Source organism: Pelophylax lessonae (assembly GCF_965119305.1).
Source record: "Pelophylax lessonae genome assembly, chromosome: 5".
Classification (NCBI taxonomy): domain Eukaryota; kingdom Metazoa; phylum Chordata; class Amphibia; order Anura; family Ranidae; genus Pelophylax; species Pelophylax lessonae.
Genome location: NC_138772.1, coordinates 220,463,447 through 220,481,070, shown reverse-complemented (window position 1 = coordinate 220,481,070; position 17,624 = coordinate 220,463,447). Strand labels below are relative to the sequence as shown.

At 44.2% G+C, this 17,624-nt stretch overlaps 1 protein-coding gene across 1 annotated transcript in view; it reads right to left on the bottom strand.

Moving 5' to 3' along the window:
- Positions 1-2,065: 2,065 nt before the first annotated feature.
- DDC (dopa decarboxylase) overlaps positions 2,066-17,624 on the bottom strand; it is a 163,272-nt gene continuing 147,713 nt past the window's right edge. The window contains exon 13 of the mRNA XM_082259855.1: positions 2,066-2,280. Within this exon, the coding sequence (XP_082115981.1) occupies positions 2,074-2,280 (207 nt within the window). The 3' untranslated portion in view covers positions 2,066-2,073. The remainder of the gene's footprint in view (positions 2,281-17,624) is intronic.

Below are 17,624 nucleotides of genomic sequence, written 5' to 3'. Positions count from 1 at the left end.
ACGCTGCCATGTCATTCTATTCCTTGGAAGAGGAAATATCAAGAACCAACCAGTGTGATTCCTGAGCATAAGATCACTAAGAAGATAGTACAGTTTTAAAATAATAATAATAAAATAAAAAATCCACTTTATTTCTACATTTGTCCACCTATATTAAGAATTCTGAGCATATTATTTATCAACTGTTTTGCTGCCAGAGTCACTTTTTTAATTTTTTGCAGATATGTTAACCACTTCAATACTGGGCACTTTTAACCCCCTTCCTTCCCAGGCCAATTTTCAGCTTTCAGCCCTGTCACACTCTAAATGACAATTGTGCAGCCATGCGACACTGTACCCCAAACAAAATTTTTTAGCATTTTGTTCACATAAATACAGCTTTCTTTTGGTGGTGTTTAATCATTGCTGGGTTTTTTTTATTCATGGCTAAAGTAAAGAAAAAAGACAGAAAATTTTGGGGGAAAAAATAAAAAGCGTTTTTCTTTGTTTCTGTTATAAAATTTTGCAAATAAATAATTGTTCTTTAAAAATTTAGGCCGAAATGTATTCTGCTACATTTTTGGTGAAATAACCCAAATCAGTGTATGTTATTTAGTTTGTAGGAAAGTTCTAGAGTTCACAATCTATGGTATATACTCTATATCTGAAAATTGCTGCTTATCTCATTTCTTGAGGCCCAAAAATGTCAGAACAGTATAGATATCCCCCAAATTACCCATTTTTGGAAAGTAGACAGTATTTAATAGGAGGCATGGTGAGTTTTTTAAAGTTGTTTTTTCTTGTCATATTTTTGGGAAAATAAAGAAATGTAAGAATTGTTTTCACATTTTTTTTTAATTTTACACACTGTTGCTAGTGCAGTACAGCATATAACTGGTGTGGTGGTGATCAAGGACATTGACTGGTGACAGTATGAATAAAAAAAACAAAAACAAAACACACACACACACACACACACACACACACACATATATATAATTTGTTTATTTTTATTACACTTTTTTCTTTTTTTTAACACACTGTGATCAGAGTAATCTAGTGTTTTTCATAGTAACACTACTATTCTGGATAAGTGATCAGGATTTTTTTTAATTTTTAAACATTATGATTGCTTATAGCAGTGAATTTCATTGCTATAAGCAAACATCTTACCTAATTGAATCAATTCATTCAGTTTGTTTAATTGTGATTAGCTGTGATTGGCCACAGCTAATCACATAGTACAGATGGACTTGGATTGGCCCTGTCTGTACCACGTGATCACTGTGACCAATCACAGCTAACAACACAATTGTAACAATGAATGGCATGAATGGAAGCTATTCATGGTTTACAATTGTCTTGTTAACTTCTGTGATTGGTCACAGCACTCACGTGGTACCAGCAGTGGGACAGGACACTGATCAGTCATCGTCTGTGTCCAGTGGGCACAGCCAGTAACAGATCACACCCGCAGCACATATGAAGTCCATCAAGAACGACAAAAGTCTTGCTGGGCAATCAAATCGCTATAGGCTGGGCGGGAACTGGTTAAAATGCACATTTTAGACCTGGAGTTTACTTTAAACCCTCAAAATTTTATAAATTTTCTGAAAGTAGAGATCCTGTACATTCGGTTCTTTGTCTCTGTGATAGTAGCTGATTGTTTTCATCTGCATGTGATCTAGGTTCTTTTTCAACTGATCTGTCTTGCAGAATGGCATTTGTTTTCTAGGAGATCAAAGGGTTGAATTACTAAAGGCAAAGAGACTGTTCACTTTGCTAAGGGATTTTACCCAGAGCTTAGTGAATGAGGTGAAGCTCTACTTAGTTCCACAATCCAATCATGTGCAAACAAAAATACAGTTTTTTTTTATTTTCTATACACATGATTGGGTATATTTTGCAAAATGAAATTTCACCACATTTACTAAATTCTGGGGAAAATCCTGTGCCTTCAGTTAAGCAACTCACCAAAAAAATCAAAGAAGTGGACTGGTTCTGTATGCAAGAATGAAGTCTAAAAGTGAATAAACTAGGTCAAAAGGGGGGGGGGGGGGGTAGAAAAAGTGGATTCTCTCCTTTCACATTATATTACTTTTGTTCTCCCTTTTCCATTAGGATTTCAGTGGCCAGTTCTTTAATATGTTTCCAGGCAAATGTAATGTGTTTAGATTCAACAGTTCGAGCACAAACAGCAAAACGTAAAATAAACTTGTCTTCTAAGCAGCATGGCACGATATGGATTTTCTTCTCATTATTTATCTTGTGTAGAAGTGCTTTATTTACTTCATTGGATCCCTATAATGAAAAAATAAATACAAATTAAAATAAATTTATCACCAGTGTAAAGCAGCAAGAGCAGAAATGTAGTCAACTTTGTAAATAGTGCGATATGAATGTACAATGTATACGTAAAGCGCTGCGTAAATTGGCGGCGCTATATAAGTACCTGAAATAAATAGTGCTCATTTCTTATCTTGATCTACTATTGTTATATAAGGAAGTTTCCAGTTTGAATTTTGCTTGTTGCCAAATAGAAATGTAAACACAAAGGGGCTGATTTGCTAAAATTGGAGAGTTCAAAATCTGGTGCAGCTGTTCATGGTAGCCAATCCGCTTCTAGTCAGTCAACTTATTCAGTTAGACTTTGACAAAACGCCTGGAAGTTGATTGGTTTCTATGCAGAACGGCACCAGATTTTGCATTCTCCAGTCTCAGGCCCCTTTCACACTTGTGCAACTTGTTCTGTGACTTGGGACTGCAGAGTTGCACGACAAGTCGTACCCCATGATTTCCAATGAATACCGTTCAAAGTCGTCTCTGCACTACCATGGTCCGACTTTGATGCGACTTGAGGTCCATAGACCTCAAGATTACACAGACATCTCTTCAAGTCCAAAGTCGCGTCAAAATTGCGGCAAAATCGCAACTTTAGTTAACGACCGACTGTTGTAAACCTCATGCTCATAAGAATTATTTAACCACTTGAATTCTAGTCTGTATAGCCCTTTCATTACCAGGACATTTTTCAGTTCTATGATAGTTTAAGTGGCAATTAGTCGGTAAGGTAACGCGGTCTTGCAGAGCCTGGACCAGCTCTGTGACGTCAGCTGACAGCAGGCTTTTGTCCACAGTTGGCTGAATCTGGGTCACAGGAGTGCAAAAATAGGTGTACCCCTGTGACCAACATGAGAAGTGTGGCCAAACAGGCTTTGACCATATTTCTCCTTTAATAATCGCTGTTGATTTTTTTTTTTTTTTACCATATAAAGAAACAAATTAACAAAAATTTGGGATTAAAGAGATATATAGTCAAAGAACTATTAGCAGCGCAAATTCCTCAATAAATAGACATAATTAAGGTGATAAAAAATTCATACCCTAATTAAAGTGCTCAGGTGCAATAAATACTTATATATTTATAATAAATAAAGAAAGAATGGTGCAATATCATTTTAAGCAAAAAGCAAAAAGTAGTCCAAGTGTCCAAGAACATACACTTGGACTATTTTTTGCACTTTATTTTGGACATTACACATGCTTGAAATGATATTGCACCATTTATTTCTTTATTTATTACGAATATAATAAACACAAAGTACTGCACCTGAGCACTTTAATTATGGTATGAATTTTTTTATCACCTTAATCATGTCTATTTATTAAGGAATTGCGCTGCTAATATACTATATATATCTATATATATATTGACTATATATATCTTTTTATTCCTTACCCTTTGGGGTTGTAGAAGCGGCAGTCCTTAACATTAATTTTAGGTTTTGAGTATTAATTTTTCCACAGGATAGTTTGGTTGGTGCGAGTGATATTTTTCTAATAAAAATTTGGGATTACCTGCATTTACTTTTCATCTCTTTACCTTTAAAAACAATTCCACAACCACTGGTGGCTAGCAGCATTTTTTTTTATATCAGGAAACTTTAAACACAGCACGTCATATTGCATACAGAATGTCCAATAGTTATAAAAGTCATCATAGACACTGAAAAGGTATAAAGTAAAAAAAAAAAAAAAAAAAAAAAGTACCAAGGAGGTATACAGAGAGCACATTTGAAAGTATGTTTAAAGCCCCTTTAACACGGACAATCAGGTCCACATGTCAGTTTTTCAAGTGGACCCGATCTGAACTTGCACTCTCCCCTATGAAGCAGTGGATGTCAGCAGACACATGTCTGCTGACATCTGCCACTATTCCTGCCCAGATGGATGGTGGTCCTATTTTCCATCCATCTGGTGGATTGGATGAAAACATACTGGCGGTCCGTTATCACCCAATTTCCCCATAGAGGAGAGACAGACCTGTAATCCACCTGCTCAGCGGGGATCAGCGGAATGATCCCCCGCTGAGCAAGCGGAGTCCGCCAAACAAAGGCGCCGTGCAAAAAGGGGCCTAAAAAGTGAATGATAAAGAGCAATAAATTAAGTAATAAAAAGGTTAAAGTTGCATGGAATATCCTAGAAAATTGACAGTCACTCCTATCTTTCTAGAGTCCTTTATTTAGAACAAAAGCAAGCGGGGAGAAAGAAGAAATGGAAGGAAAGAATAGGCCAAAAGACACGACAAAGAATGGGAGGGATTGTATAAACAGAGATGCAAAACAACAGGGGAGGAAAAAAAAAGTAAAAAAGGGGAGGGGGGATGGGGGGGGGGCTTGCGGCATTTTAACCCCCCACCATTTTTAAAAAACAATCCCAGATTCTATTCTTTAACCACTTCAGCCCCGGGAAGGTTTTGCCCCTTTATGATCAGGCCATTTTTTGCGATTCTGCACTGCATTATTTTAAGGGACAATTGCGCGGTCATGTGTACCCAAATACAATTGATGTAATTTTTTCCCCACAAATAGAGCTTTCTTTTGGTGGTATTTGATCACCTGTGCAATTTTTATTTTTTGTGCTTTAAACAAAAAAAGAGCGACAATTCTGAAAAAAAAAAAAAAAACAATATTTTTCACATACGATTCCCAATAAAAAAATTAAAAAAAAAATAAAAAATCTAATTTTTTCATTCTTTTAGGCCAATTTGTATTCTGCTACATATGTTTTGGTTAAAAAAAAAAACAGTACGCGTATTTTGATTGGTTCGCGCAAAAGTTACAAACTAGGGGAAAGATTTATGTCATTTTTATTTGTTTTTTTACTAGTAATGGCGGTGATCTGCAATTTTTAGCGGGACTGCGACATTGCGGCCGAAAGATCGAGCCCCTAACTGACATTTTTGACACTTTTGGGGGGACCAGTGACATTACCACAGTAATCAGTGCTAAAAATATGCACTGATATTGTAATAATGACACTGGCAGGAAAGGGGTTAACCCAGGGGCGATCAAAGGGTTAAGTGTAAGCCTAGGGGGTGTTTTCTAACTAATTAAGTCCTTGGATATGCGTAGATTATTTAATATTAATTATTTTAAAAAAAGAGAGAGACAAGGTTTTCCCCGAATGGATCTATGGAAGGGATCCCGTAGGGTTATATATGTTTTTGTTGTTGTGAACATATGGGTATATGTTCATGGGCATTTAGTCGATTTTTGTTTGTATGAGGTGTTTGACCACTAGTCAGTTCTGCCGGAGGCAAAGCCTTCCAAGAAGGGACGATAGCTTACGTTTTCATTTAAGCCTGGTATTTTACTGGCCTCAAGTTTTTTGATCCATCTCATTTCGAGTTGCAGGAGAGACTTGTTCCAGTCTCCCCCTCTTGTCGGGATGTGGATTCTATCCAAGGCTGAAAAAGTCACCTTTGGCATGCTGTATTTATGGAAATAGGCCATATGACGGCCAAGGGGTAGGTAGAAGTTCCCTATTCTCATACTTTGGAGGTGTTTGTTAACTCTTAGTCCAAATTCTTGCCGCGTCTTCCCGACATAAAATACTCTGCATTCGCATTGCATCAAGTACACAATACCCTTTGTTCGACAGTTCACATAGTGTTTGTCATCTGAGTATACTTTCATAAGTGTATTTGTGTCCTGCAACAATATTGCCTCTTTTGCTGTGTTAACTCTGATACACACAGTGCCAAACTCCCTGGCTAATTTTTTGAACAACTGGTGTGATAAACCAGTGGCCCCACAATACCACATATTGAAGTGGGGTGTCATCTGAGTATACTTTCATAAGTGTATTTGTGTCCTGCAACAATATTGCCTCTTTTGCTGTGTTAACTCTGATACACACAGTGCCAAACTCCCTGGCTAATTTTTTGAACAACTGGTGTGATAAACCAGTGGCCCCACAATACCACATATTGAAGTGGGGTGTCATCTGAGTATACTTTCATAAGTGTATTTGTGTCCTGCAACAATATTGCCTCTTTTGCTGTGTTAACTCTGATACACACAGTGCCAAACTCCCTGGCCAATTTTTGAACAACTGGTGTGATAAACCAGTGGCCCCCCAATACCACATATTGAAGTGGGGTGTTATCTGAGTATACTTTCATAAGTGTATTAGTGTCCTGCAACAATATTGCCTCTTTTGCTGTGTTAACTCTGATACACACAGTGCCAATCTCCCTGGCTAATTTTTTGAACAACTGGTGTGATAAACCAGTGGCCCCCCACAACCACATATTGAAGTGGGGTGTCATCTGAGTATACTTTCATAAGTGTATTTGTGTCCTGCAACAATATTGCCTCTTTTGCTGTGTTAACTCTGATACACACAGTGCCAAACTCACTGGCTAAATTTTTGAACAACTGGTGTGATAAACCAGTGGCCCCCCAATACCACATATTGAAGTGGGGTGTTATTTAACATTATACTTTTCTAAGAGTGTATTTTAGTCCTGCAATAATTTGGCCTCTTTTGCTGTGTTAACTGTGCTACACACAGTGACAACAGTTACTGGCCAATTATTTGTTGAACTGGTGTGATAAACCTGTGGCCCCCCAATATTACAGATTGAAGCGGGGTGTTCAATACCTTTTTCTAGATATATTGTGATTCTCTAGAGACTTTTGTCACAGGGTAATTTAAAAACATGACAGGCAGAGGAAGAGGCAGACACTTACGCAGGGGTGGTAGGGGTAGGGCAGGAGCAGTAGGCTGGAGCCAAGGTGTGAAGTTTCAGAAGGCGTGTTCGATTACGTCAAAGGACGCACCAGACTTGGTTGAGTGGCTCACTCAGCCTTCCTCTTCTGCACCCTCCTCATCCTCTCTATCTTCACCCTCTTCACTCTCTGCTGTGTGCACCCCCAAAGACACCACCACCACCACCACATACCCTTCGCTTGAGTCACTGGAAATATTTTCTGATCCATCACAAGACATTTGCGATGCGCAGCCATTGTTGGATCAGGAAGAGGAGGTAGCAACAGCCGCCACTCAGCAGTCTGATGACAGTACCCAGATCAGCCCCAGGAGGTTGGTCCCTGCTGTTGCTGCCTACTCCGAGATCTCGAATGTTAGTGGTGGGGAAGGTGACGTGGATGATGACGTGTCTATTGACGTCACGTGGGTGGCCACAATAGAGGAAGAGGAGGGGAGTTCAGAAGGAGAGACGGACCGGCAAATAGGGAGGAGAGGCAGGTAGAACTTGCATTGCACAAGAGGTACAAATCAGACTGCAAATGTCTCAGGAGCGAGCCATCAACCATGTACAGTCACATCTGGCGCTCCCAGGACGCCATCACATGGCTCCGCAGTGTGGGCTTTTTTTAATGTGTGCTTTGCTGACAACAGTGTTGCCATCTGCAGCCTTTGCAGTCAATGCATAAGTCGCGGTAAGCCCAACACTCACCTAGGGACAACCGCCTTAAGAAGGCACCTGAACTCCCATCACCGAGCCCAGTGGGAGCAACAACCCAGTTGTGCGTCAGAACCCACAAAGCCACCATCCAGGCTCTCACCGTCCAGCCTCTTCTCCTTCTCCTCTCTCCTCACATTTGTCCTCCACTCCACCTTCCATGATGCCGTTGTCACGTTGTTCTGGAAAAAGGCAGACTTCTGTGGCCCAAATGTTGGAGCGGAAAAAAATGATGACGCCGGATAACCCTCTTGCCCAATGTTTGACTGCTGGCTTGTTGGAACTGATAGCCCGTCAACTACTGCCATATCAACTGGTGGACTCGGAGGTCTTTTGTAAATTTGTGGCCATTGGAACACCACAATGGAAGGTCCCAGGCAGGAAATATTTCTCGCAGAAAGGCATTCCAAAGCTGTATGGCCATGTTCAGCGGCAAGTGAATATATCTCTGGCACACAGTGTTGGTGCCAAGATACATCTGACCACAGACACATGGTCTAGCAAACACGGGCAGGGAAGGTATATCACTTTTACTGCCCACTGGGTGAACCCTCTGACGGCCGTCAAGCATGTAACCCATGGCACCCATGTAGATTTGGCTGTACCACCACGAATTGCATGCAGGCCTGCCTCTTCTTCTTCTCCTCCTCCTCCTCCTCCTCCATCCTCCCTCTCCTCCTCGGCTGACTCCTCCTTTTCCGCTGCTACTGTCTCTACCACTGCGCCGCCCAAGATCCCCAGAACCTATTCCACATGCTAGGTAAGACGTTGCCATGCTGTGCTGCGTCTGTTGTGCCTGGAAGCCAAGAGCCACACTGGTCCTGCACTCCTTTCAGCTTTGCGTTCACAGGCAGATCAGTGGCTGACACCACTGAATTTGACAGTTGGTAAAGTGGTGTGCAACAACGGTGCCAATCTGCTGAGTTCGCTGAAACAGGGCAAAATAACACAGGTGCCATGCATGGCACACGTCCTGAACTTGGTCGTGCAGCTATTGGTTGCCAAATACCCTGGGGTCCTGGACGTTTTGCGGCAGGCCAGGAAAATCTTTGGCCATTTCAGAAGATCTTACACAGCCATGGCTCGCCCTGCTGACATTCAGCGGCGACACAACCTGCCCGTCAGGCGTCTTATTTGTGACTGCCCAACGCAATGGAACTCAACATTGCATATGCTTGATAGGCTGCTCCATCAGAAACGTGCAGTTAATGACTACCTGTACGAACTCTGCGGCAGGACAGGTTCTGGGGAGCTTGGGTTTTTTTCACCTCGCCAGTGGCTGCTCATGCGGGACGCATGCAGACTTCTGCGCCCATTTGATGAGATCACCAAATTGGTCAGTCACGGCCAGGGCACCATTAGTGACATCGTACTTTATGCCTTCTTTCTGGAGCGTGCATTGCGTTGTGTCATTGATCAAGCCGTCAAGGAGCAGGAGCAGGAAGATGAGGAAGTCGCAATGTTGGATGAATTCCCAGTGGGTGCTACTCCATCTGAGACAAGTCAACAGCAGGAGTCTGAAGAGGAGTCAGAGGAGGATGGTGCCGGGGGGATGAGGAGGAGCAAGAAGAGCATGCTTTAAACCTTTCTGGGATCCCTGGTGTTATCCGTGGATGGGGGGAGGAGAACGAGGACGACATTATCCTGGATGATGAGCTGGAAGCAGGCCACTACACCGCTTCCAGTTTAGTGCGAATGGGGGCCTTCATGCTCCAGTGTTTTAAGGGGGACCCCCGTATAAAAAGCATAAAGGCCAAGGACCAGTACTGGGTGGCAACGTACTTAGACCCCTGGTACAAACAAAAGATGGCGGAAATGTTACCACAATCACAGAGGGCGGTCAGAATGCAGCACTTCCAGGCCTTGCTGCGGGAAATGCTGCATTCTGCTTTTGCGTGCGCTGGCAGAGGAATTTCCAGTCACAGAGAGACAGTTGCGGGTAGAAATCCAACAGAGCCTGCAAGAAGAGGGCGGTTTGAAGATGTCTTGGTGACTTCAGATATGAGATCCCTCTTTCAGCTGACCCATCGACAGCTATACTCCGGATCCAGAATCAGGGAATGCTTAGACCGACAGGTGTCCGACTACATCGGGTTAACGGCCGATGTGGACGCTCTGAGGAGTGATGAAACCCTGGACTACTGGGTGGGCAGGCTTGACCTCTGGCCAGAGCTTGCACAATTTGCAATGGAAATGTTTGCTTGCCCCCCCCCCCCCCGTCCAGTGTCCTGTCCAAAAAGGACGTTCAGCGCAGCAGGGGGGATCGTGACCGATAAGCGCACTCGCCTAGCTCATGACAGTGTAGACTACCTCACATTTATAAAAATGAATGAGGCATGGATCTCTGAGGAATTCAACACATGTGACCAGTAGACCATGTTTCATTGAAATTCCAAATTCCTCATGCCAGGCCACAAATATCCGCCAGACCGCCATCCACCCACAACAATTCCTGGTCCTTGTCTTCGCTAAATACAGCGGCATAAAAGGCATTTCATGTCCATGGAATGCAAAATTTTTCTGGCCTTTCAGGGCCGACAATTATTTTTTATCCTGTGAATGCCTAATGTACCTCCAGCCACCAAATATTACATTCTTAGCTGTCAAGTAAACCCATGTGGGCTAATTTTTGGGGCCAATACTGGCTGACACTTACTTCTGTATCCTGTGAATGCCTAATGTACCTCCAGCCACCAAATACTATGTTCTTAGCTGTCAGGTAAAGCCATGTGGGCTAATTTTTTGGGCCAATACTGGCCGACACTTACTTCTGTATCCTGTGAATGCCTAATGTACCTTCAGCCACAGAATACAACGTTCTTAGCTGTCAGGTAAACCCATGTGGGCTAATTTTTGGGGCCAATACTGGCCGACACTTCTGTATCCTGTGAATGCCTAATGTACCTTCAGTCACAGAATACAACGTTCTTAGCTGTCAGGTAAACCTATGTGGGCTAATTTTTGGGGCCAATACTGGCCGACACTTACTTCTGTATCCTGTGAATGCCTAATGTACCTTCAGCCACAGAATATAACATTCTTAGCTGTCAGGTAAACCCATGTGGGCTAATCTTTGGGGGCCAATACTGGCCGACACTTACTTCTGTATCCTGTGAATGCCTAATGTACCTTCAGCCACAGAATATAACGTTCTTAGCTGTCTGGTAAACCCATGTGGGCTAATTTTTGGGGGCCAATACTGGCAGACACTTACTTCTGTATCCTGTGAATGCCTAATGTACCTTCAGCCACAGAATACAACGTTCTTACCTGTCAGGTAAACCCATGTGGGCTAATTTTTGGGGCCAATACCGGCCAACACTTACTTCTGTATCCTGTGAATGCCTAATGTACCTCCAGCCACCAAATACTACGTTCTTAGCTGTCAGGTAAACCCATGTGGGCTAATTTTGGGGCCTATACTGGCCGACACTTACTTCTGTATCCTGTGAATGCCTAATGTACCTCAAATACTACGTTATTAGCTGTCAAGTAAACCCATGTGGGCTAATTTTTGGGGCCAATACTGGCCGACACTTACTTCTGTATCCTGTGAATGCCTAATGTACCTTCAGCCACAGAATACAACGTTCTTAGCTGTCTGGTAAACCCATGTGGGCTAATTTTTGGGGGCCAATACTGGCAGACACTTACTTCTGTATCCTGTGAATGCCTAATGTACCTTCAGCCACAGAATACAACGTTCTTACCTGTCAGGTAAACCCATGTGGGCTAATTTTTGGGGCCAATACTGGCCAACACTTACTTCTGTATCCTGTGAATGCCTAATGTACCTCCAGCCACCAAATACTACGTTCTTAGCTGTCAGGTAAACCCATGTGGGCTAATTTTGGGGCCTATACTGGCCGACACTTACTTCTGTATCCTGTGAATGCCTAATGTACCTCAAATACTACGTTATTAGCTGTCAAGTAAACCCATGTGGGCTAATTTTTGGGGCCAATACTGGCCGACACTTACTTCTGTATCCTGTGAATGCCTAATGTACCTTCAGCCACAGAATACAACGTTCTTAGCTGTCAGGTAAACCCACGTGGGCTAATTTGTGGGGCCAATACTGGCCGACACTTACTTCTGCATCCTGTGAATGCCTAATGTACCTTCAGCCACAGAATACAACATTCTTAGCTGTCAGGTAAACGCATGTGGGCTAATTTTTGGAGCCTGGAATGGCCGACACTTACTTTTTTATCCTTTGAATGCATAATTTTTCAGACTGGAATTGAAAATCAATGGGTCTGTAAATTGTGGAATGGATGCGGACCCATTTTACAGATGTGTGAATGGACCCTATATGTATTTGACATGTATTTACCGGCTGCTGTCAGTTCTGGCTGATTTATGAAAAAAAATAAAAATTTAGGACAACTTTTCCAATTGCAATACTTCTGTTATGACATTGTCCATGTGCTGGGACTATTTGCACACAGCTAGTACGTCTTTTGGGGCTGCAAATATGACCTAAAGGTTTTTAAAGATCGCCTCCCATTAAAGTCAAAGGGGCCCGCTGCAAACTTGCGGTTCGCAGGTGTAACAGATCCCCAATACTTGGACCAAGTATTTCTGTCTTAGGTCCCCAGAATCTCAAGTGATGCAGTCCTGGCCCCTCAATTCCCCCCAAACATCAGCCTCCAACTTGATGAAGGTTAAAACAAATGACACTTTATTTACCAACTCACTTGCAATATATATCCAGTAATTAACATACCTGGCCATCTGGACAGACACAGGTGAATGAGACTGCAACATTATCATAATTAATTTAACAAACAACAAACCCAAAACATATCCGAATACACATTCCTAGAAGTGTGAACACACTTAGGTGTCCTTTTATGAACCGGTGAATTTTTTTCTCCGTTGGCTTCTCTACAGTTCTCTGTGGAAAATGATCACATCTGGCACCCATTTTATGAATCTGAGAACTTCAGTTCGCCCAGGGTGATCAGAGGAGAACGGTTTTCTCTGAGATCTGTGTAGAAGTCAATGGGGCGTTTGCAATCTCGTGAGACAAAGCGAGATTACAGTAGTATGAAAATCCCTGGCGCGCTTTAACAAGCAGAGATAAGTTATCACTGCTGAGTACATGAGGTTAATAAATAATAGTCCCCTTACATAAATATATATATATATACACTGAATACACACACACATACATTGTATATGTATATACACATTAAATATATATATACATGTATGTGTGTATATATATACATGTATATATATACATAAATATGGCAGGGGGACATGATTACTGTGTTGGGGGGTCTGAACGAGGAAGAAGGAAGTCCATAATCTTCCTTTTTCCCCCTCAGTTCTCCCCCAATTCTGTCTTCACTCCCCGCTTCACAAGCTCCAGGCTAGTGAACACGGGAGTGTGAATTCTGACCCAGATCGCCAGTGAAGTGCAGGGATCGCAGCTTCATAGTCTGGCTGTTTCTGTGTCAGTCAATGACAGATTCCTGTGTGAAGAGATGATTAGCGGAGAACATGTTCTCCCCCGATCATTTCTGTTTCATAAACTGAGAATGATCGGAAATGAGCTGTGATCAGCAGGATCACTGGTCATCTCCATTTCATAAAAGGACACCATAACCTCTAAACAGATGAAAGCAGGAGACATAGGCTCTCAGACAGCCCGTCTACATATACAACACACCTTAGTAGAACTGTCAATACACATCCCCCCCAGTATACCAAAGCTGAGTCTTATGTCATTAGCATCTGTTTAGTCTCTCTTGTAACAAGCAGCTTTAGGCCTGTAACATTCATCCCAGTCTGAGTCTGTATCTTGGGGTGACATGGACCTGAGTCCAAAGCAAAACTACTCCCATTGTCCCCCAGCATATACCCCGACACAGAGGTGCACTCCCCTACAAGTCAGGGCCCATAGTCCGTGGGCAGGAGGCTGGCCTCCACACTCCTCCAGTAACCTGTGACGAACGTCCCAGCAAATGGGCATTCGTCACATATCTCCCTCCTCCTGGGGTGACTTACCAGACCCCAGATCTCCAACTGGTTTGGGTCTGTGTTAGTCTCGTATCTTTTGCCAGGCTGTGCCATGCTCCAGAGGGCCTCCTGCCTTACGTCCCAATTAAAATATCCGGGGTCTTCCTGGGCAGGGCACCAGCTATAATCCACTCCAGAGGCGTTCCATGGTTGATGGAGGGGTAAAATCAGGGTGGCATGAGCCCCCATACTAGGGGGTTGGGGATCTGGGCCGATTGCCCAGCATCTCTGTAATCCAGGGGTGGAGGCCACGGCCCCTTCCACCCCTTCCATGCCAAAAGCTGCATGGACTGGTGGGCAGATACCAGTGGGGTTCTGCCCGGCTGCCAGCTCTTCTGCTGGGTAGGCACTCAGCTGCTGGGACAAGGGACCTACAATCGCCTCTCCCGCTAATGCTTGCTGGTCCTGGGTAGTGGGCACGACCATCTCCACCCACAGTGCTGTTGGCTTCTGCTGGGACGAGGGACCTACAATCGCCTCTCCCGGTAACGCTGGCTGGTCCTGGGTAATGGGCACGACCATCTCCACCCCCAGTGCTGTTGGCTGCTGCTGGGACAAGGGACCTACAATTGCCTCTCCCGGTAACATTGGCTGGTCCTGGGTAGTGGGCACGACCATCTCCACCCCAAGTGCTGTGGGCTGCTGCTGGACCAAGTCTAGGAGGTGTTGGTAGTCCTGTTCCAACCCCCACTCAATCATAACAAGGTAGATAAGGTCTAGTCTCAGCTCCACCAACAACTGGGCTGGTAGCATCCTTCTCCGGTAGTAATAAATAGCCCAGAACCGCGACATCGCAGGACTGCCAAAATCATCATCCTCCTCCATGGCCTTCCACAACAGGCCTGGGCCTTCATAGCCCCCCACCCTCTGGTTGAATGCCTTCTGCCAACCAATGGTCTCGTTGGACTGCATACCACCATAGTACCTGGTACGAGTCGTCCAGCATAATTTCTCTCTGGACCAGGCACTCGAGGTGCCTTTCCCACTGCGTCAAAGGTTGTTCTCCCAGGATAAACATCCACTGGCTCATCTGTTCCTGCCAGCGTTGCGCTGTACTTGGAAGCTTCTCTTTCCGCCAAAGCTGAGCTACCTCCATGGACTCCTGCCAGAGTTCTTGCATTACATTTTTTCTCGAGGTCCCCTTGTCCTTGGCTGACATATGGCCCTTTTTCTTTGCCAGTATGTCTTGTAGCCTCCGCTGGAACTCCACCTCATATGGGGACACTGCCCAGGGGCTAGCTCGCTCCATCTCCTGAGTTCCTCCTTAGACCAAGATGCTGCTGGGCTCCTCACTGCATTCCTGGTTTGGGATCTATTCCGAGAAGAATCCCACCACTTGCCACCAGTTTAACAGATCACCAATACTTGGACCAAGTATTTCTGTCTTAGGTCCCCAGAATCTCAAGTGATGCAGTCCTGGCCCCTCAATTCCCCCCAAACATCAGCCTCCAGCTTGATGAAGGTTAAAACAAATGACACTTTATTTACCAACTCACTTGCAATATATATCCAGTAATTAACATACCTGGCCATCTGGACAGACACAGGTGAATGAGACTGCAACATTATCATAATTAATTCAACAAACGCAAAACATAGCCAAATACACATTCCTAGAAGTGTGAACACACTTAACCTCTAAACAGATGAAAGCAGGAGACATAGGCTCTCAGACAGCCCGTCTACATATACAACAAACCTTAGTAGAACTGTCAATACACATCCCCCCCAGTATACCAAAGCTGAGTCTTATGTCATTAGCATCTGTTTAGTCTCTCTTGTAACAAGCAGCTTTAGGCCTGTAACATTCATCCCAGTCTGAGTCTGTATCTTGGGGTGACATGGACCTGAGTCCAAAGCAAAACTACTCCCATTGTCCCCCAGCATATACCCCGACACTGAGGTGCACTCCCCTACAAGTCAGGGCCCATAGTCCGTGGGCAGGAGGCTGGCCTCCACACTCCTCCAGTAACCCGTGACGAACGTCCCAGCAAATGGGCGTTCGTCACAGCAGACTTTCGAGAAAATTTGCGGCTGACGTTCGCGAACCGCCCCGGCCGATGTTCGTCCATCACTACAGCCAGCTATTGTTGTACAATATAGCACAAATAATGCAGGAGCCAGGTATATGTCATATACAGCCTAGCATATGCAGTCTCCTTTGTACTTTACTGTCAGAAGCAAATCCCTTTGACAGGAAACAAGTACAACCCAATTCCAAAAAAGTTGGGACAGTGTACAAATTGTGAGTAAAAAAGGAATGGAATAATTTACAAATCTCATAAACTTATATTTTATTCACAATATAATATAGATAACATATCAAATGTTGAAAGTGAGACATTTTGAAATGTCATGCCAAATATTGGCTCATTTTGGATTTCATGAAAGCTACATATTCCAAAAAAGTTGGGACAGATAGCATTAAGAGGCCAGAAAAGTATATATAAGGAACAGCTTGGGGACCAATTTTCAACTTATTAGGTCAATTGGCAACATGATTGGGTATAAAAAGAGCCTCTCAGAGTGGCAGCATCTCTCAGAAGTCAAGATGGGTAGAGGATCACCAATTCCCCCAATGCTGTGGTGAAACATAGTGGAGCAATATCAGAAAGGAGTTTCTTAGAGAAAAATTTAAAAGAGTTTGAAGTTATCATCATCTACAGTGCATAATATCATCCAAAGATTCAGAGAATCTGGAACAATCTCTGTGCGTAAGGGTCAAGGCAGGAAAACCATACTGGATGCCCGTAATCTTCGGGCCCTTAGACGGCACTGCATCACATACAGGAATGCTACTGTAATGCAGCCCTCAAATTTTCCACTCGCCTACTCGCATTTTGCGAGTGGAAAATTATGTAGGGCGAGCTCTGGTCAGGGGAAGAGAGGAGAGGAAAGCCGGCCGAAGGATTGGATAATGTCAGCGGCGGATCATCCCGCTGTACCAGCTTTAATTGTAATTGCCGGGCGCTCGCCGACATACACAGTCCCGCCTCCTAGCCCGGCTTCTTTGATAGACAGAACACCTGGCCAACCAGGACGTGTTCTGTCTATCAAAGAAGCCGGGCTAGGAGGCGGGATGTGTATGTCGGCGAGCGCCCGGCAATTACAATTAAAGCTGGTACAGCGGGATGATCCGCCGCTGACATTCTCCGGCCAGCAGTACTGATGGAGGGGGTAAGCCGATCATCTCTTTTTAAGGCGAGCCGGTACAAGGGAGGGTGGATGGATGGATGGCTGCCCTGGGCGTCTGTGTCATGGGAGGTGGAGGGGGCGCTGCCAGGAGTGTTTCTGTGACAGGAGAGAGCGGGATGTGCTCTCTCTCTGTCTTCTCACTGCTGTCAGTGTATAGCAGACATCAGATCGGGACTTCTTCTCCCCTGGAGGTGGAGCGGAGGAGAAGACAATTAATTTCTAAAGCTTTGCACGGACAGCTGGCGGGAGAGATGCGGCTGCAGAAGGGGAAGAAGATTGTGGCTCAGGAATGACACTGGATGTCAGATCCGGACTATACAGAGTTTGTTACCCGCCCCCTTTCCACATTGCTTGCTTTGACTCGGAGGACAGGGGATAACAAACTCTGTATAGTCCGGATCTGACATCCAGTGTCATTCCTGAGCCGCAATCTTCTTCCCCTTCTGCAGCCGCATCTCTCCCGCCAGCTGTCCATGCAAAGCTTTAGGAATCGGCTTCTCTTATTCTCCTCCTCCGCTCCTCCTCCGCTCTGGCATATGAAGAGGAGGATCACAGAGCGATGTGCCGCGCTGTATCTGAGGTCTGCATGCTGGAGTAAAGGGAGAACTGCACTGGGGGTACAAAGCTTATCCTGTCACCTCCCAAATTC